Genomic DNA, 20,606 nt, shown 5'->3' with positions numbered 1-20,606 from the left:
CTACGTGGTGGCTTACGTACGCAAAGCCAGGCAAATGGAGCATATGTGAATCTGGCGCGGTTTCACTGAAGCCAAATTGAAGTCATTTCTAGCGGGGAACGACGTCATTCTATGGCCGTGTCGGATCATTTTCCTCCTGAAATTGACGGCATACTAAGGCGAAGTTGGATCCACGTCGGCTCCAATTGCATGTTGTTGTCCATGTAAGTCGCCATGTGGGGTTTTTAACGATGATTTTGGATAGAATTGTGATGGAAGGTATATTAATCACACAGGTACAAATTTCATGATCTTTTATGACAAAAAAAAAAAATAGGGTATTAATGTTACGGTGGGCAGAGCTTAAGTTCTTTATGACATTAAAAAATAGTTTAGAGGTCTATTGGTGATATTATTTTTACATATAATATCCACTGGCATATCATATTATATCTATGTAAATTCAAAGCACCACATAGATTCGAATCATTTAAGGCTTTGTTTGTTTTTTGGCATTTTGATTTCTTAAAAAAAAAAATGAGTCAATGAAAAATATTTTCATAATTAATGGAAAATGTTTTCCTACAATAACTTAAATTTAGGAAAAAGAATTCCTCTTTATAAAATTGACAATCATTTTCTAAAATATGACTAGGTATCAACATTTGGACTAGAAACTCTGTGCTTAACACGTGAACCCTAGTGCTTGTTCCTAGCGCCCCTACCTAGGTCCATCTAGACGATACTTGAGACACCGGTTGTTGTGCCCGAGTCCATCGAGGTTGGGCTAGGAATACCAGTGCTCGTTCTAGGATGTTGGGCTTGATCCTCGGCATCTATGCCCAAGTCCATTGAGGTAGAGCCTCAAGCCTCAAACCTATAGGATTTTCAAGCCCAAATCCATCAACGCCGAGCCTAAAACTCTCGTGCCCATGCCTTAGTCCATTGATGTCGGGCTTGGGATTAAGGCCTAGCCTCAATGGACTTAGGCATGGGTGCCAAGGTCTGGGACTAGACCTTGATGGACTTAGGTTCACGCATTAGGGATTGTGTCCTAGGTTTCGGGTTTGAGGCCCAACCTCGATTGGCCAGGGCCTGACCTCTATAAACCTAGGTTAGAGCATGGGCACCAAGTTTTCAAGCTTGATATTAGTGGATCCAAGACTAGTGCCAATGCTCATGCTCGAGGGTTGGGGATACTGGCTTGAGACCCTGGTGCCCGTAACCATTTCCTTGGCTAGCCATATGCATGTCAGTAGCGCTCGAATAATGTATGTATATTTAGGAAAATCAAATGAAGTTTTCCTTATTAACCGATAGAAAATATTTTCTTGTTTATTTTCAGAACTCAACCAGATGCCGGAATTTTCATTTCCCTAGAAAATTACTTCTTAGAAAATATTTTCTGCATGACAAACAAAGCCCAAGTATATTATTCTTGACTTAACCTATTTATTTAAGATAAAAGGGCTCGGGCTTTGGGCCGGTTGATTCAGTAACATTTCACCGGAGCTTGTATGAATTAGGGGGGAAAAGAGAAAATTAGGCCCGGCCCAAATAAAATCTTGTCATTGGCCTAGAATCTTGGACCGGCTACCGGTTCGTCCACAAGTCCACGTATTATAATGCGGCATAAATTCGCTCCCGGTGCATACGACCGCGCTTCCACAATAATGGTTTTTAATTTGAGAATGTCCATGCCCGGTAATTGAAAAAAAAAAATCTAATAACTAAAAAAGTTAACTAACGAGAAATAACAATTTTACTAGAACATGCAACATCAAACAAAGCTTATGAGAAAATCATTTATCCAGTAAAAAATTATAGAAAAAGGCATCATATCCATTAAAAGTAGCTATTAGTTGATAAACCATTTGTTAACTTGCTGTACTTAACGCGACATTATGTTCATCAGCCATACTTGAAGAATACATTTCGCAACTTTGATCTTTCATTCTGGATTCATCTTACTGCACATTGTGTCTTTGCTAGGTTTGCTGTCTACTTTGTCCTCTAGCATACTTCAAGAGATGCACACTCAAGACTATGGAAGGAGCAATACCCGAGTGTTGATCTGTATATGGCAGGAAAAGTAGTGATAGTACAGCTGTAATGGAGGTCGGGGTCAAGGCGCCAGGATGCATTTGAGGAGTCAGCTTGGGAGTCACTTATAGGTATTTCGTGCTTCTAGTCGGATGAGCTTCCTCATCCTATAGCTTCCCGTGAAAGCTTAAACAATGCAAATGCTGGTGCAGCGCCCAATGGCGACAATGGCTACAAGTGGAGGCGATGAGCTCATATCTAGGAGTGAGCATGATTCTTGAGTAGAACCGGAAACCTGAAAATTGAATTTGTGAAAACAGGTTTGGTTTTAGATTATAAGATTTGTGAGGTAGGTTTCAAATTTCAAAAATTAAGGGATCTATTCTAACGGATAAGTTCCAAATTTTAGATGGAACCGAGAACTTGAACTTGGAATAAGTCTATATATTTTTTCTATTTTGTCTTCGTACAATCCAGTGGCATTTCATAACATATACACACAATCCCCAGTTATTGATAGCTTTGAACCGGTTGCGTCAAACTGTGAGACACAATGAGGATTGAGGATCTGATCAATTCCCTGCTTAACATGTTCTGTTTTCCAATGGGGGTGAAGTTTGTTTTCGGTTTTAGTCTTGACTTACCCTGCGCTTTTTGTTGTCCTGGCACGAGCGAAAGAAGTATAGTTCAGTCACACCCTCTGGTTAGGAATCTTCCCTTTGCATAACGGATCGAATTGTGTCGAATGCCCTTGAATTTTCTTGCTTTTATGTTTTTTTCTGATTGAATTATGAGATTTTGGCGAGTATGCTTATCTTCCATGTACTCTGCCATCGCATGAACTCTTACAGGGGTATACAAATGCTGGCATGGTTTCTGCATTTTGGATCGCGACATTCAAGAATGGTAATTGAACCACGAACTTTTATGTTATGAACCGAACTGAGCTTAAATATCCTACAAACACCCAAATCGACTAGACCATATCTTAAAGCCTTGCCACCGCCACCGTAGGCTATGTCATCTGAGCAGTGAATTGCTTTGGTATGCTAATGCTGATGAGTACAGTGTCATAGCGGTACTGGAGATCCAAATCTCGCATAGAGCGGGAGAACGATCTGCGAAAGACACTTTGTAATTGACCCGAGGGGCTTGCTTCGATGGTAATGTCACCTTGATTTAAAGCCTCGAAAGACAGAAAGCCTAAGCTTCGAAATGCGAACTGCAGTTTTTTGGTTGACAACCCTTAGGGCCGATGTATGGATACACCGGGATTAATAGGGTACTCTGAGAGTCAACAGTCCATGAAATCCACATTACTGCAAGCATTAGGAATAATAATCGGTAATGGATGGTTCGTTAATCCACTATCATTTATTTTCGTTCTGCAAATTCTTCGCTTAGAACTATGCGGAGTTCAAGAGCACCATTGCAGCCTTCAAATTTAAGTTCAGAAAAAGAACTGCTCTTTCTTCTGTTCTCCAGTAAATAAACTTGTACACCATAAATTAGAATTAACTATTGCAATCTTTCCCAGTGTCTGCACTTTGATGGCAGAAACCTTTGCTTTTGTTTGCACTTCAATAGGACGATTTGCTCCTTATTATTTGCCAATTTTTTCTTGACCTAAGCCCATCAGAAACAGTTCTGACTAATTAAATTATAGATCAATAATTGAGGAATTGCATGAATTTTCAAGGTTAGCTCGTGCAAAAGAGGGTCCAGGGGAAGCAGAATTGCAAAACATGATTGGGTTGCGACGTTTTATATGATATCTTGTGGACTCATTAAGGATGTTTGTGGTGGCGGCGGCTGCGGTGGTGGTGGCGGCTGCAGTGCCACGTGAAGGCCCTCTTTGCACCTGTCTGGCAATTGTCCCATCAATTCTCTGGTCATACTCCACCACTAGGACGACATACATAACACCTTCTCAGATAAAACCTGTAAAGAATGCGAAATCTTTACTTCTCGGGGAGGTTGCAGACGAGTTGACACCACAAGACGATACTTAGATAAAACCTGTACTGAATGCGAAATCTCTGCTTTCCGTGGAGGCAGGAGATGAATATATTAACGTAAATTCCAGCACGTTCGGCTATATAAGTTTGGCTTTTTATCATGATTAGCTTTCAGGGTATCCACTAAACCTCACGGTGATAAGTTTATTTGGGTGCAGAGAGAGCCACACAAATTAAGAAAAAGCAGAGAAGTTGCATCTATTCATGTCATCACACGATCCAGATCCACGTTTCGCGACAAGAACCAAATATTCAAGGACGACACGGGTGAAAATGACCCCTTCCTTTTTTTATCTTTGACTGTCGACTTTCACTTGGTGAAGAATCAATCGGGTTCGAGAACTATAACTCATGGGAACACTTTCCATCGCGCTAACAGGCCTTTTAACACGCCTTTAATGATTTCGGGGAATTCTCGTTGCATCATGTGCGTGCTGAAACTGGTTCTGTAGTGGCAACTTAGTCATCTGCGTTGTCCACATCTCGTGGCTCGTGTTCATTTCACTGGGGCATTGCTATTTGCCAGAAAAAGACAAGTACTTTTTCCAGCAGAAGAAGCTTCATGGTGACATCCTCATCACCCATGACCATCATCCTTCCCTTTAGAATATTCACTGGCCTGCCAGTAGGCGCAAAGCTTAGCGGGAAAAAGCGAACGGCCTAAAAAATAAAGAGAAGTACCTGGCGATTGCGCCACCAAATTGGAAGGAGAAAGTTGCGGGAAACATTATCGCCGTGTGCCATGCAACGAGTGGTTCTCGCAGATTATTGCAGAGATCTTCGCCTTTGCATTCGAGAATGCCCTGCTACAATTGCTATGACTTGCCAAGCTTTTAGGATTGTTCTGCTTTGCCGTCCCCAAAAGACTCTTTTTAACTTATTATATTCACATGAACTTAGGTGTATATTGCTGGCCTGTATTGTTAGATGATTCTCTCCACATAGATAGACTCGGTGGATCGCGAATTGTGGGAAGGAAAGCCAAATACAGAATTCGTGTGGATCTATGCCGTTTGCTTTGTTTAGCATTAAAATAGATTACATGTTTTGTGAACCGTGACTAATTTCCTCAATGTGGCCGGTAAAGGCTAAGACGTATGCCTATACCGCGTGCATCACTTGGAAAGCACACTAGATCACCGATACAAAACTTCAATCGGCAGACGCGAAATTCCTTTATTACTAGAAACCTTCTTATGCTCCGATTGGTTGCGCCTCATGTTTGAGTCGTCGACAAGTAGCGGCCGCCTAACTCCAGAGCCCGCAAAAAGACGGGCAAACACGATTTCTTGGAGAAGCACTGGAACAGAAACATTACCCATCATCTTTGTACTGTCTTTGCTTCCATATCTGAGTTGAACGACGAGTTCTCCAAATACAACTCATTATTAGCATAGAAAAGTCTAGATAGAGATTGTGAGGAGACATTGCGTGAACCTCAGGCTCTTTCACCTTTTGGGGACAGTAACCAAAGCAAGCATATGACGACTTCAGAACAATACCCTTGGTGGTCTATCTGTGGAGAATTTCAATCATCTGGGACATCAATCTTACTTCAGAGTTTCACTTTCTTGACAAAAAGAAAAGGTAGTCGTGCGCGACGTCCTTTCATAGACATGTTTATACAAAAATCCATGAAGAGGACAAGCTGGTGTTATCCAATTTGACAGCTAATTCTCCATATCAAGCAATTACATGAAATGGGAAATAGATACACCAGCTAACCAAAATCATCGGCATGTCGCCATGTCTCGGCCATAAGTTTCTCGACCTTCCATTGTATGTACGATGAACTCTTAGTGGTGAAATCAATTCGCACGGTTATGGCGACGTCCTTCAAAGTGGGCAGTTGAACAATTTGACAATTTTGAAGCTCCCGACAAGCTTTTGTTTTTAAAATATGGAAAGCGGATTTTCCTTACTTATAGACCGGTCGTTGCATGTCAAGTTGGGAACCTCCCTAGATTTTTTTTTTTGTTTTTTTTCTGGGGGTCTCCTTCCTAGTCTCTTTATACATAACTTTAGGTCTCTCTTTTGGCTGAACCTTTTTTGATATTTGGGGGTTCTTGTCGGGGTTAAGAGAGAGTTTTAGATGTACCTAGTGGTGGAGTGTGATTCGTATTTCCTATCGACAGCAAAGCATGGGGATCCTGCTTTCTTTCTTGTAATTAAGGGTTGTGATAGAGGTGAAAGCCGTAGCTCCAGTTTAAGGGTGAACTAGAATAAATCTTGTGTCTCGATTTGTCTTTCTCATCTTTATTCTTTATTTCATTGTATTTGTGTATCGAATCCAAACATTCGGAGCATCATGTAGTCTATTCACCCAATCAATCACGAATTATCATGTAATATGTCAAATTTCGTTTTGTCCTTCCATGTAAATCATCTTGATAACTCATAGTGACTTGTAATTCAGGCTTGGATGGATAGATGATGATATAATATAAGAGAACTTAAAGATTTACGAGAATTCTATTGGCATGCGTTAAAAACTGTGGAATTTTTCTATGATGATAAATTTTAATTATTTTTGGTAGAAAATGGCCGGCGACTCTTTCTTTTTTTCACGTAAGGTGTTGGTAACTTACCAACACTGTTAAATTATTACAATTTTTATCTGTACATTTTAATTAGCAATTTTTTGAACTTTATAACTCACTGACGCTTGGAATTGGCTCATTCTTACATAAAATTACTGACCTAAATTAGTGTGTCTTATCAACTTTTGTCAAATTAAAGATTTTTGTCAATTATTACTTTAGTTACTCACCAAAGTTTAATTTAAAAAAATAATTAATCGACTTTTTTTGGAGTTACCAATTATATTCTGTCTTGATTGGCAACTCTTTCCATTTATAAACTCCTTTTAGAGATTATCGACCTGAAATAGCTTGACTCACCAGCTTTTTTAACATTAAAATTACCACTTAATATGGGGTTAACAATTATCATTTGAGTTATTTACCGATATTTACTTGTTCTTTTCTTTTAATTTGCCAACTTCTAATCATTTGCAAAAATTACTTTCATTTCCGTCCTACCTTTAAGTTAACCAACTCTTCTTAGAAATTACAAACCTTAATTAAAATGATTTGATGACTTTCTCCAATTAAGTTGCCAATTAGTTTTGAATTTTGATCATCAAAGTTACTTGTCAAGTTTATTTTTCTTTTAATTACCAGCTTTTTCATCTTTATCGATTCTTATGCAAAAATGATGGTGATTGGCAAACTGTCAAAAAGAGCCGGTAATCTCATAAAATCTTAGAAAAGTGACTAATAAATTACTGAAAAAAATTAGGTGATCGATAATTATTTTTACCAATAGTGTTTCGACCTCGTCAATTTTTTCCGAGGGTGTGCTTTCGGGAAAGCAAAAATATTCTTTAATCTGGGAATGGAAAGGCAGTCATCTCTGCTAGATAGAGCCTTTGCAGCCTCTGCAACCAAATGAAAAATGCTTTCCTCGTGGCACCTTTATTCGTACTGTATCAAGATTCCAATTCACAGAATTGTCTTGGGTTGAAATTTCGGTCGTCTCAAGGAAATGATGTAATTCACGAAGTGAAAATGTTTTCCTCATGGTACTTTGCCCAGCCACCACAAGGCGTGGGCGACCTCGCTAGCTCTTATCTGCCTACTCATTGGCCGGCCATGAAAAGATTAAAAGAAATTTTAAGTCATAAAAAAAATTAAGAGCCATATCAAACAAAATAAAAATTTTATGCAGTTATCAAACGTACTCTTCTACTCGAAAACTTGTCTAGAAAGAAATAGAAAAAATTATTTCTAAACAGAAATTGTTCATGGAATAGAAACATTGTCATACGTATTCATATTGGCTAAAGCTCGTAGTTGTGACCATATTGAGGTCTGATAAGCTTTCTATGGTCACTCATGACAGTTTTTTTCAAGCGGTCTTTTGTGATCGATGGTGCACTTACTCAGTTCGAGTTCTAGCTTTAGGTTAATCCGAGATTGGTTCCAAAATTTAGCCTATAGTTCACTTTATTTTCTAATCAATTGTACTTCTAGAATAAATGGTTGTGAATTCAATTTAAAAATTTAAGAAAAGAAACCTTTTTTTTTTTCATTGCAGTGCGTAATTGGTTTGTACTCGATTCGGGAACAAAACAAAAATCTGTACAGCCTTTCCCATCAAATCTTTCATATTGATCAATTGGCAAAAGCCCGTCAATTGCAAATGCATCATCCATATGGTCGACGTTGTACCGATATAGAGATAGTGGAACTGTCTTTTTAAAGTAATCTGACTGATGGTCGATGTCTTCAATCTTGCTTTCATGTAACCCTTGTTTTATTTCGTAGTTGTGCTTTCTAGCGTAATGGCAGACAAAGGGGGTTGCCGGTGGCTTGGCTTGGCTTGGCTTCCATTCCAACTTATTTGATGATGCAACCAAATGTTAGCACACATTATAGTTAATTGAAATGTTGAAAGAAGATCAATTTCTGACCTAAATTCCGTGCCTAAATTTCTCGCTCCGCCATCGCCCTATTTCATGTTTTTAAGGAGTCTAAGTTGGATCAAGCAGGTGACATCTAATTGTGCTTGTAGCTCTGGCACCTCAAAAACCTATTTTTCACATTGAAGTTGCTGTTTGCTTTAAAATGCTTCCAATTGTCGAGCTGAAAATGCATTTGCTTGAGGATTGATTTGACATTTGCTATCCACACTACACTTTTCATCGATGTATCGATGTCTCAATGCCTTACTTATCTATGTCGTTGATGTATACATCCACGTTTTTCACCAATCTCTTCTTGGACTTGAACAATTTTTAGGCAGAGTATGTTTGCTAGCCTGGGTTGCTGTTGATGTGGATTGCAACGCGTGTGGTGTACCTGCAGATCTGTGAACAATACTATTTCATTATCAAAATGAAATATCTCGATGAAGGAGTTCATAAGCAACATAATTGTTGCTACATATTGGTAACTAGGCATGCCCAGAAAAAAGAAAAAAAAAACATGACAGTTCTTGTGGACATTCTTGTTCCTCTTTTTTCTCTGGTGCATATACATTCTTGTACTTAATCGACATGTATGACAAACAAGTGGGGCGAAGTCTGTGGGATGACCTAACTAAAATGATGAGTGAGGACCCATCAACGTCTATGCACCCTTCTTCAGATACTATGAACTAAATCATCCATGCTTATTGAGAAATCAATTGCTGATAAACTTGTGAAGTTTCCGTTTATGTCACAGCTTGCTCCCATAATCAGATACGCTGATATCATATCAAAAGAAAAGCATTGGCGGCATCATTAGCTGCACGATATCTTTACTACCTCACACACGCACGCACGCACCACTGATCATTGTCTTTAGACAAACACATGGAAGGTTCAGAGAGAGTCGAGGAAAGCTCAGCTTCATCGAGAGACCCTACTTCAAATCTGCTTGTGTGCATTAAATTACAAGAGATCAGAAGCGAAAGCTCATCAAGAACACGCTTGTGGTGCTGAATTAGTGGAGACACAGACACGCAAGTAGGTCAGGCTTCTGTTGGTGGTGGTCGATGACGTTTCTTAGTGAGAGGGGATCGCATAATCCTTCATAGTGAATCATTCTCCTTTTTAGTCCTATCATTTGCCACCACTGTATTACATCTTAGATAGATAAATGACCACACACGAGAGAGATGAAAGCAACCCTAGCTAGTAATTAAATATTCAAGTTGGCTTGAAGTAAACATAGTTTATTAGTATATGGATGATAAGTGGATGAAATGAAAGTGAAAAGTTTTTCAGCTTAGCTAAGGTAATGAGAGCAGTAGCATCAGTAGGGGTCATAATTTGTGGATTGTGGGGTTAATTCAAGATTTGATATGTGAATGAGTACATATTGATAAGTGAAGTTGAATATGTGAAAGAGGGGTTGAATTTTCTTGAAAGTTGAGGTTGGAGGATCTGTTGAAAGTGTGAGTGAATGATCATCTATAGAGGAATGTTCTTGCTACAGTTGAAGCACTAAGAGGATGCAGGGTCTCCTTTGTTCATATCGTTTCCGTGTTCATTGTTTTGTAACTTGTCACGTGATTTGAATTGCGAGATCCATTGCATCAGTACATTCTGACTATGTTTGAAAATTTCATATGGCAATTTCCTGGACGGCCGGGGCATCAAGAAAGAAGATTAATGGACCTCTCAATTTTCACAATGCAAAGGAAATAAGGTGCGTGTATTTATATCCAGCCAATGAGATTGAAGAGAGGTGCTTCAAAATATGGATTGAAACAGGTCATTGTCTGCCTCATTTTATTGATTAATGAAACATAAATCAAGCTCGTCTTGTCTTGATTCGCCCGTGAAAAGGAAGGGAAAATAATATTGTCCTGTCAAACATTCTCTTCCCTGAAATTCGGTCATGACAATGATGCTCATGGCAAGAAACAGTGGGATCCAACTAGTCGGACGCAGACAATTTGACTAATATATTATTGAAGAGTATTTGGCTAACCTGAGTCACATGATAAGTCACCCTTTGTATACAATAATCAACAGTACTTCTTTTTCTTCATGGAGGACATTATGCATTGGCAGTGTGTGCACGAGCAATAATGAAAAGACCAAGTTGATTATATCACTTTGGTGATGCTGGAGATACGAGCGAGTGCTTTTCAGACTTTCACGGGTGTCATATGTTATTAGGATGCAACAAGACGCGGGATAAAAGTTAGTTTGCAGATGAGTTAGATCCCCTCCAACTCCATACCCTTTCACTCATGATATGCAGCATCATGGGCTGGAGTTAATATGTGATGCTACTCGACTTGCCTAGAGCTAAAGATCGTACGAAATTTCAATACGCAACAAGAGATTACAACACAAGTAGCATACAGACGGAAAGAAAGCCTTATCCCACCAGCTCAATCCGGACAGATATCATGTCGACCAGAAGTATTATTTCTAGCTAGAGTGGAGCGTCATGTAGACGATGTGCAACAGTAACGAACAATAAGATTCGAAAAAGGAGTAATCAAAAGCTTTTCACACACCCGGTACTAATAGCATTCGTCAGTGACCCGTCTGAGGGTTGATGATAAATACAAAATCTAGCAAAAGACTAGTCAGAGCTGACGAAATCGATGCAGTGGGAGTATGATCTTGAACTCTGTCTTGTCATTTACCCTGATGAAAAATGTGCGTGGTGCCCACGAAACGCACATATGGTCTTTGTCAACTTTGTTTTTTTGCCTTTGTGAAATATGACTTTCGACATCTTTAACTTTTTTCCTCCCAATAGGAGGATATGTTAGGTGATGCTTAACAGTTGTAGCCCTTCCAATGAGAAAGATGCTTCCATTCTTGATCTTGCTCAGAAAAGGTCAGCTATGACGCAATTGAGAATGATATAAACTTGGTTGGGAATAAGAAGAAGGTTAGGAAATAGCATGACAAAACAAAAATTCCTCTGTCTGTCATTTGTTGTGTGGAGCGAGCTGACAAAATCAATTTGATAAAATTGACAGATACGTACTGAAGAGTTAAAGTCGTTCATTTAGGTATTAAATTTGATGCTGAGAAAAAAAAAAAACACCCGACCCAAGTAGAATTTCTAAATCTAAATAGAATTTGTGGTTTGATGTATGAACAAGCAGCTAGTCATTCAAATACTTTCTGTGTTAGAGTTGGATTTCGAATTTGAGTCTGCAAGTCACATAAGAATATACGACAACTGAATTCTACTAAGATATTACGCATTAGCACAGACAAAAAGAGTGTTAGAGTTTTCTCTCTCTAAGTTTTCTGAGCGAGATTGTAAGACAACACTTGTGACTTTTGCTTTGGGTGTAATCTAGTACTAACTAACATGGAAGTGATTAAGCTATAAATTCCATGTTTACCAGATTTGTAGTGGGTTTCTTGGCGGCTGCCTCTCTCCATGGAATAGGTTCCAACGCTCAAGCCGAACCATGTAATTTTAGGAGTTTTCTATGGTAATTTCTTCTTCTCACGTTATGCTTGGATTACAAGATCTTTTGGTTTCCACATTATTCAACAGCAAACATCTTGTGAGAGTATATGCTATTTCTGCTAAACAAGACCATGCTGATATAATAGACCACTAAAATCTTCACCGTTCGCTTTTCTTCTAATTTTTCTGATATCAAATGTCACCAAACTAATAGTACACCATTAAGAATCGGACATGAAATGGGATTGGCGATACCACGTCAGAATGCCACGCGATGCAGCTACAAATTAATTTCGCCAACATCTAATTTTAGTTAACATTCCTTGAGAAAAAAACAATAAAAAGAGATATTCTACTTTTAAAAGGTCTATATTCCTTTATTTTCTACTCGTTCTTTTAATTTATTCCAAATAAAAGCAGACAACGAAGAAGAGCGTGACCCAACCGCTAGCAACTGCGTTGGTTGAGAATCTCTTTTTCACAGCCGAGGTTGAGAGTTTGAAACTTGTGGTTGCTAATGCATTGTAAGTGGAGGGCCATGATATTGAGGTTCTGTGCTAATCACTCCCGAGGTACAGTCGTCGGTACTAGGCGTTCCATGCGCTGTAGGGCCTTGTAACCCCGCAAGAGGGCTCAGGCAGATTCCTCAATTATTAAAAATAAAAAATAATAAAATAATAATAATAAAAGAAGAAGAGCGTGCATCTCGTGTTGAGCAGTTTATGAGGCGCAAAAAATAGAAGCGGAAATATTCCAGTGGGTGTCAGGTTGAAAGCTTTATTAAGGAACATGTCCATTGTCTGTTTACCCTGGAATATTATCCAAGGCAAAAGTCCATAAATTAACGAATTATCTTGAAAGATATCACTATCTGGTTACAAATTCGACCTGCATGTAATTTAACTTATCGATCGAGTACTCTATAATAAATTCTTCCTTTTGAGGGGAATCTAGAACCCTTTTCTTTTTTGTTCTCAAGTATAATGCACTACGGACATGATGTAAAACTAAAGACCATGATGCATATAGCCGCCTAATTTAGGTCGGAATACTTTCTTTTTACATGTTAAAAGTCAAAAGCATTTCCTTTTCTGATTCGAACTTGAAAATCCAAGATAAACCTTAGATGCATTTGTCTCACCTTATTCGGAACTTAAGAGGTATTTATTCAAAGTTATGGCAAAAAATAAAAAATAAAATATTCTATTTAAAAAAGAAAGTATATTTTAAGTTATATGATCTCACATGTGAACCCCCTCCCCCAACCCCGCACCGCAGGCGGGGCTGGGTGTTTAGTATTGAATAAAAAATTGAAATATTTAAATGAATCCACATTTAAACTCTCTAACTTAGAGGCGGTCTACTAAGGTAAGGTGGAAAAAACACACAATACCTTCACCGAAGGAAAAGAATGCGAGAAATTCGCATGCTTGTGATAGCATCTTTTTGGGGGGGAAATTAGAAAAAGTTTATCGGCATATCGAATTTGGGCCGGGGAATGTCTCAACAACTTGAGGTATAAACCCTTAAAGAAGAGCATTATTTGCTAATAATTCAATTTTTTTGTCTAAAGGTGTAATATGCCATTTGTTTCCACTAAGGGAGGAAACTGTTAAACTACATGTCGTTTGTGTCATCAAGATGAAATGAGCATATGTTTTAATGGAATCCTATCCTTCGAAATAATTGAGCTAGCAAAAGATGCATATCAAAACGTAAGATTTTAGATAAACCCCATCTCATTTATTCCGTCTAATAATTCAACCGCCGGTTGGAATCATCCTCATTCCCGTATGCTATTCTGATATGAGATTTGTTCTTTAACAAGCTTCTTTTTAAACGTCTTCGATTTGCTTTTGACAAATTAAATACAGGGAAAGGGCGAGATTACACGTGAAATATATTTAATCAAATCCCATATGTGCGATGCATAGCACGTGTGGTGATATTCCTATTCATATTACGCAATGTTAACGTACCCAGATCGCGCAAAGTTTGTTATCTCTAGATGATTCCTAGACACTGTTTTAGAATGAGAAACGAATGACAAAGGCTTCGTGTTATTCCTGGGAAACGGTGCAGCGAGAACCATACACCCATGGATGAATAATGACCATATGTTTGAGTGAATTAGAACATGATTTGTGGAACCATGGATAACGTGGAAAGAAAATCGAAAGCGAATGGGAATAAACAGGGAATAATATGCTCTTCGTGCAATGCTTTGCCATCCAGAGCTTGTGGAGACGACATTGTCGAGATAAAGAAACGCCAGTAACCTTGCATTTCTTGATATCATTTGAAGGAGGACTATGTCACCATCCAAGGGCCAAAGCCAATGAAAGAGGCAGCGCGGAGATCCTACAGATAAGAGGGTGAAATGACAACCCGTCCTTTAAGAAATAGCTGGATACTATTTGTAACAAAAGTGAATGAAGAAATGGGGGGAAATATGGACACCAGGTAATCGAGACGTCACTTCCCTCCGTCCAAACAAAAGTCGAAATCTTGTCTTGGAAGATCTCGCCACGTGGGAGTAACCCCACCCTCGGTTGATGAAATCTGCACCGTCCGACCCCGGCCTCCGCCCTCTATTTATACATCCCTCGTTCCCTCCTCTTCTTCGTCCTCAAGAGCTTCCGAACTTTGAGTTTCGCGATCCTCTCTCCCCCTGAGAAGCTCTCCCCGTGAGAAGGAGTTGCCACCTTCCACTTCTGAGCACAGTATCAGAAACAGCTGCTACAAAAGTCGACACCTTGGTATACTCCAAGCGACCCACTTCATCTGCAATGGCCTGCTTGGAAGTGTGTAAGGAGGTTAGTCATTCGCTTGTACCATATGTGTTTTCTTCTCTCCCCAAGAGTTGCCAAGAGAGAGCACTTACAGAAGGAAAAAGGGGAATGAACAATACCTTAAATCCAAGTTCTGTTTTTTTTTTTTTTTTCCTTATCGGGCCATCCAAGTTTTGATTATTTTGCTGATCTTTTCGGCCATTCTTGCCGTGCGTGCAAGTTAACTCCATTTAACACAAAAGAGCTTTGTTTTTTACCATCATTTTTTGGCTTTTCTGTTACTGAGATTGTTCTTATTGTATATGCAAGAGTTCAACCGATAAAGTTATCTTCGTTCTGAGGAAAAATCTGTGAAAAAATTTGCAGGGCAACTACAGAGAGGAGAAAGAGGAACACACGCTCGATGGGACCGTGGATTGGGAAGGCCGTCCAGCAATTAAAGCTAAAAGCGGACAGTGGTGCGCCGGAACCATCATTTTGTGTAAGTCGAAGAAAGAACACACCACATATCGAACATGCTCACTATATTTCTTTCTATTACCTTAGATTTTCACCGCAAGAACGGTGTTCATAGGGATTGTCCTTATTCAAAAACTATTTCGACGGACTTCCCGGTTGCACTCATCGGGACTAATCGAGTCAAAAGCTTCAGATACCGGGTAGGACGATGTTATCTTGAAGTAGTTAATTTTGTGTCGTGCGTATTGCTAGCGTCATGCTTTTGGTCTTTTCCGAGATAAGCTATCACTTTTAAACAAGGTTGCAGCCAGGCTCTCACCGTATGCATCAGCTGTTGCACCAACGTGTAGGCTTTTCACAGAGACGACCCACAAGTGTTTTATCAACCCCCGTCCCATGCATACATGTTGACTTTAGCCTGCTTAAAAAACGGTGGGGAGGGAGAGAGAGAGAGAGAGAGAGAGAGAGAGAGACTGTCTTGGCGTGTTCAGAGGTCCCGTTGAGAAGGACAGTAGAGGAGAAATAGCAAGCGATGCAGCTGGGGAGGAAGAAGAGTAAGACACGTAATAAGTGCACTCCCCCTGTTGCATTACCTAGGTTCCTGCCACGTGTGGACCGTCCAAAATTCACACAACTGTAAAATGCCAAACTAGCTAAGCGAACCAAAAGCCGAATCAGGTGCGGTGTATGTCCATTAGGATCTAACTACCCTCTTGTATCTTCGTAGGATTTCATGTTGATGCCAAAGTACCGTCACCCTAGAATAAGATCGCGTAACTTAGTCAAAAAAAAAAAAAAAAGATTTACTGATTTGACAAGAATATTGGGCACAGTTAAAGAACATCCGCTCGTTGAAATGTGGCTCTTGCATCGATTCCTCGGCAAGATGTGATGAGTTGTGGTTATGATGTCGAGCCGCTCGATGTAGAATGACTCCACCTAATAGATAACAAATGCATTTGGGGCGTTCCATAAGCATGGTTTAAAGCATAGCTTTTCCCTGTGACTTCACATCAGAAGTTGTGCGAAAGTGGCTGTTTTTAGCAGGAGCATCTAGTGTTAATTCCACGTGCAATCTAGCTTATGATATTAGCAAATTTTGATAACCGAATATTCATTTAATAATTATTCGAAGGTAGGTATCAAATAGTGACATTTCCGCTGGTCTTATATGGTTGAGAAACTAAATTAGCAAAGTGAGTCAAGTTCGATTATCAATATTGTCTCATTCAAACTTGGAAAAAATTGGGGTATCTTGTTGTCCCCTAGGTTCTAAGATGGAACAAAAAGGACTTATTGCATGCTTGTGTGGACTACAAGAGAAGGAAGTGTGAACATGTTTTGGTTCGAATATGTTGGCTGGCTTCTCTTTGCTACTTTCTCTTTTATTTGTCCCTTTTCATTTTTATTTATTTATTTGGAATTAGCTGTAAATCAGAAGAAATGGGCATAAAAAAGTCAGGGTGCCCAAGTTGAATAGCTTTCCTCGCTTATTAAGGCTTTGATAGAAATCAAGGAAAATAGAACAGAAAATGGACATAAACCAAGGTTGCACTCAAGGGCTGTCTGCATCAACCTACCAAAATTAGCTTCGAGAAATATTAAACTCGAAAAAATTGTTTTTGATAAGGTCCTTTTCCCTAATTGGCCACTAGTTATGCACTTGCTTTAACTTTAGTCATGATCATCATGGTAGTTTTTTTTTCTTAATTATAAATAATAGAAAAAAGAGCCTTTATGAGGAAACATCATTTTCGTCTCACAATATGATCCATGTCGAACCACCAATAATACCGCTGAGGTATTATTTTTATAATTTACCCTTTTCTTAGATCATGGTTCACAATCATTTGTGGAGGGAGGAAGAACTGTCCACTTCTGGGATTTACTTGTCAAGTTTGCTAAATATGCATATAACGTGAGTGCACATATTTTGGAAAGTGATGTGCATGTCTGATAAGGTGGCGATATCGTATGCATATCGTAGCCTATCTTTTGATGTTTGATCAATCAAAGGACATTGCACGTGAAACACTACTGAGATAAGATGAAGCGACCTATACGATTTGCATCCGAAATGGAAAAAATCGCACCCTCTTTCACCCCCATCTTCTTGCACGTTGGTTGCTTGCTATGTTATGCGACTGTTAACATTGAAGATCTGAAGATTTGTGGGAGATCGCCTGGATGGTGATGACGACCCGATTTATTACTTTAAGACGTGAATATTTTGTTTCGGGTAAATAGAATTCCTCTTTGCTTGCTGACAGCGTTGTCTTAATCAAACAGTGAACCAAGGACTGGCAACCTTAGCCTTCTTTGGAGTGGGAGTGAATCTGGTGCTATTCCTGACAAGGGTGCTGGGACAAAACAATGCTGATGCTGCCAACAGTGTGAGCAAATGGACTGGCACTGTCTACATCTTCTCGCTGGTTGGAGCATTTTTGAGTGACTCCTACTGGGGAAGATACAAAACCTGTGCTGTCTTTCAAGTCATCTTCGTCATCGTAAGTATCTCGATGTTGCAGCTGGGTTACCCTTGGTCAGTGGGTAGGAAAGGAATTCCAGTGCAAAGTAAAGTTTGGTCGGTGAATCTAATTTCGGCTATTTTTTGCATGTCCTTGGCAGGGTTTGGCATCGCTATCGCTGTCATCCTATCTGTTTCTGGTCCGACCTAAAGGTTGCGGGGATCAGCAGACTCCGTGTGGATCGCATTCGAGCATGGAGATCACACTGTTCTACCTCTCCATCTACCTTGTTGCCCTAGGGAATGGAGGGTATCAACCTAACATAGCTACATTCGGTGCCGACCAATTCGATGAAGAGGATCCTAGAGAAGGACGTTCCAAGGTGGCCTTCTTCAGCTACTTCTACCTGGCACTGAACTTGGGCTCCCTCTTCTCCAATACCATTTTGGGGTACTTCGAGGATGAAGGAATGTGGGCTCTAGGATTTTGGTTATCAGCAGGCTCTGCCTTAGCGGGCCTGCTCCTATTTCTGGGTGGATCCCCGATGTATAGGCACTTCAAGCCAACTGGAAACCCAATTTCCCGCTTCTGCCAGGTGATGGTAGCTGCATCGAAGAAATGGAGGGTCGAGATGGCGCCCGGCGGAGATGACTTGTATGAGGCGGAAGGCATGGACTGCTCTGACAGTAGCAGAAGAAACATCCTCCACACTCATGGATTCAAGTAAGTCCATGTATATCTGATACTATTAGTTCACATAATTTGCGCAAAAGACGTCAAAACACTCCTGCACCTTCTCATAGCTGCGAACCATTCAAATTTATCGTAAGAAAAAGAGCATCGCAAAACAATCCTAACCCCAATGATACAGGTTTTTGGATAGAGCAGCTTATATCACATCAAGAGATCTCGAAGACCAGAAGCAGGGTCGATACAACAAGTGGCGCCTCTGCCCGATTACTCAAGTGGAAGAAGTCAAGTGCATACTGAGACTCCTACCAATCTGGCTTTGCACCATCGTCTATTCCGTGGTCTTCACGCAGATGGCCTCGTTGTTCGTGGAGCAAGGAGCAGCCATGAAAACGACCGTTTCGCACTTCAGAATCCCTCCGGCTAGCATGTCCAGCTTCGACATAGTAAGTGTCGCGGTTTTCATTTTCCTCTACCGAAGGGTTATTGACCCAGTAGTGGGGAGAATAAGGAAGACACATTCGCGAGGGCTCACAGAGTTGCAGCGAATGGGCATCGGGCTGGTTATCGCGGTTCTGGCCATGGTCTCTGCAGGAATCGTGGAGTGCTACAGACTGAAGTATGCTCGCAAAGACTGCACGCGCTGCGAGGGCTCGAGCACCTTGAGCATATTATGGCAGGTCCCTCAGTATGCACTGATTGGAGCTTCAGAAGTTTTCATGTACGTGGGTCAACTGGAATTCTTCAACGCACAAGCCCCAGATGGCTTGAAGAGCTTCGGGAGTGCCCTTTGCATGACATCGATCTCACTAGGAAACTACGTTAGCAGCTTGCTTGTGAGTATGGTCATGAAGATCTCGACCGAGGACCACATGCCAGGATGGATCCCAGGGAATCTAAACAAGGGTCATCTGGACAGATTTTACTTCCTCCTAGCTGCCCTAACAGTTGTAGATTTGATGGTGTACATAGCTTGTGCAAAGTGGTACAGGAATATCAAACTGGAAGGAAAATGCGGAGAAGACGACGAGAGAGATAACTATGACGTCTAATACAGGCGACACTACATCACCGGGCAACCGGTACTATCCCAACTTGCATAAATAAGAAGGGAAGATGGTGAAGGTGCAAACATTTGGGCAGAATTGCTTCCTAAAAGGGGGGTGCTAAAGAAAGAGAAGCCCTTTTTTTAACAGCTCGACTAACACCCCTTTCTATTACTTATAATTGCAGAACCCAACCAATTTGTGTTCCTAACTAAGATTGTAAGTGTGTCCGGGAGAGGCGGGTTTGCTTTTATCTGAGGTCACTTAGATCTTCCCCGACCTCTACCCTGCTTGTCGGTTGTACTGCTAGCGAAATATTAACTTGTCCTAAGAGAGATCGATAGTATCTTGGTTTGTGAATGTATTATTGCATTAAATCTGGTCTCTCCCAAATAATAAACTTGCCCATTCTCTACATGTACGATTTCAGTACCAAGTCCATGTTCAAGCGGGCTCATGTTCACGACGGCCAAAATACATTGCAAGTTGCGACACTCTACAAACAAAACCAAAAGAAGAGACAGTCCTCAAAAGGTTTGGAATGATTCGGAGCTCATCTGCCGTGACATGCCGAACTGATTACGCAGGACCAGTTGCAGAATAAGCAAAGGAAAAGCCAATTGACCAACTTCTTTTTAACCCCCACTGAAGTGAGAGTTTCCGACTGTGTACGGCCATTTCCAAGTAACCTTGCCTTTTATTATTTGGCCCCATCAAAGCAATCTACAGAAACTCATCACTTTCAGAAACAGTGTTTCGACGCCTCTGCCATGAAGGATGATTAAATCCCAGCAGGCAATCAATAAACTATTTATCTCCTAATCGAACCATCCGCTCAAACCTTCAAGTCCTATCCTCAGACATTAACCAAAACCAAAACAATAAGCACCTTCAATGTCCATAGTTGATGGCACTAATACTCAATTTCCCGGAGAAAAAATAAACACCGTTTTGCTATCTCATTTTCCTTTCAACTAAATTTTATTGTTAAATGTCTTTGCATCAGTCGATATATTGTAATCTCCTGGGAAGTGAACTGCAACATCCTCAAAGTTGATTGGCCAAGGCAAATTAGGTAAAATGAGCAAAACAACGGGAAGCACCGAGAGCAGTCAATTATGAACTAAGGAGATCAGCTTGACTAGGGGAAGCTAAGCTTACGTAATCAATA

General features: G+C 40.2%; 1 protein-coding gene across 1 annotated transcript; it reads left to right on the top strand.

Moving 5' to 3' along the window:
- The first annotated feature begins 14,616 nt into the window (after window positions 1–14,616).
- Window positions 14,617–19,850, top strand: LOC104441999 (protein NRT1/ PTR FAMILY 7.3). The gene is made up of 5 exons (XM_010055282.2): window positions 14,617–14,796; window positions 15,139–15,253; window positions 17,521–17,738; window positions 17,860–18,422; window positions 18,571–19,850. Exons 1-5 carry the CDS (start codon window positions 14,770–14,772, stop codon window positions 19,439–19,441), a joined length of 1,794 nt encoding a protein of 597 aa, XP_010053584.1. The 5' UTR covers window positions 14,617–14,769; the 3' UTR covers window positions 19,442–19,850.
- Window positions 19,851–20,606: the final 756 nt, after the last annotated feature.

This window comes from Eucalyptus grandis, chromosome 4 (genome assembly GCF_016545825.1).
Source record: "Eucalyptus grandis isolate ANBG69807.140 chromosome 4, ASM1654582v1, whole genome shotgun sequence".
NCBI lineage: Eukaryota > Viridiplantae > Streptophyta > Magnoliopsida > Myrtales > Myrtaceae > Eucalyptus > Eucalyptus grandis.
This window is presented reverse-complemented; position numbering and strand designations above follow the sequence as displayed.

Excerpts from the sequence above, each read along its gene's own strand:
- LOC104441999 (XM_010055282.2), top strand. The coding sequence starts at position 14,770 with ATGGCCTGCTTGGAAGTGTGTAAGGAG. Across the intron at positions 14,797-15,138 it reads GCTTGGAAGTGTGTAAGGAG|GGCAACTACAGAGAGGAGAA; the intron begins GTTAGTCATTCG and ends AAAAATTTGCAG. Across the intron at positions 15,254-17,520 it reads CGCCGGAACCATCATTTTGT|TGAACCAAGGACTGGCAACC; the intron begins GTAAGTCGAAGA and ends TTAATCAAACAG.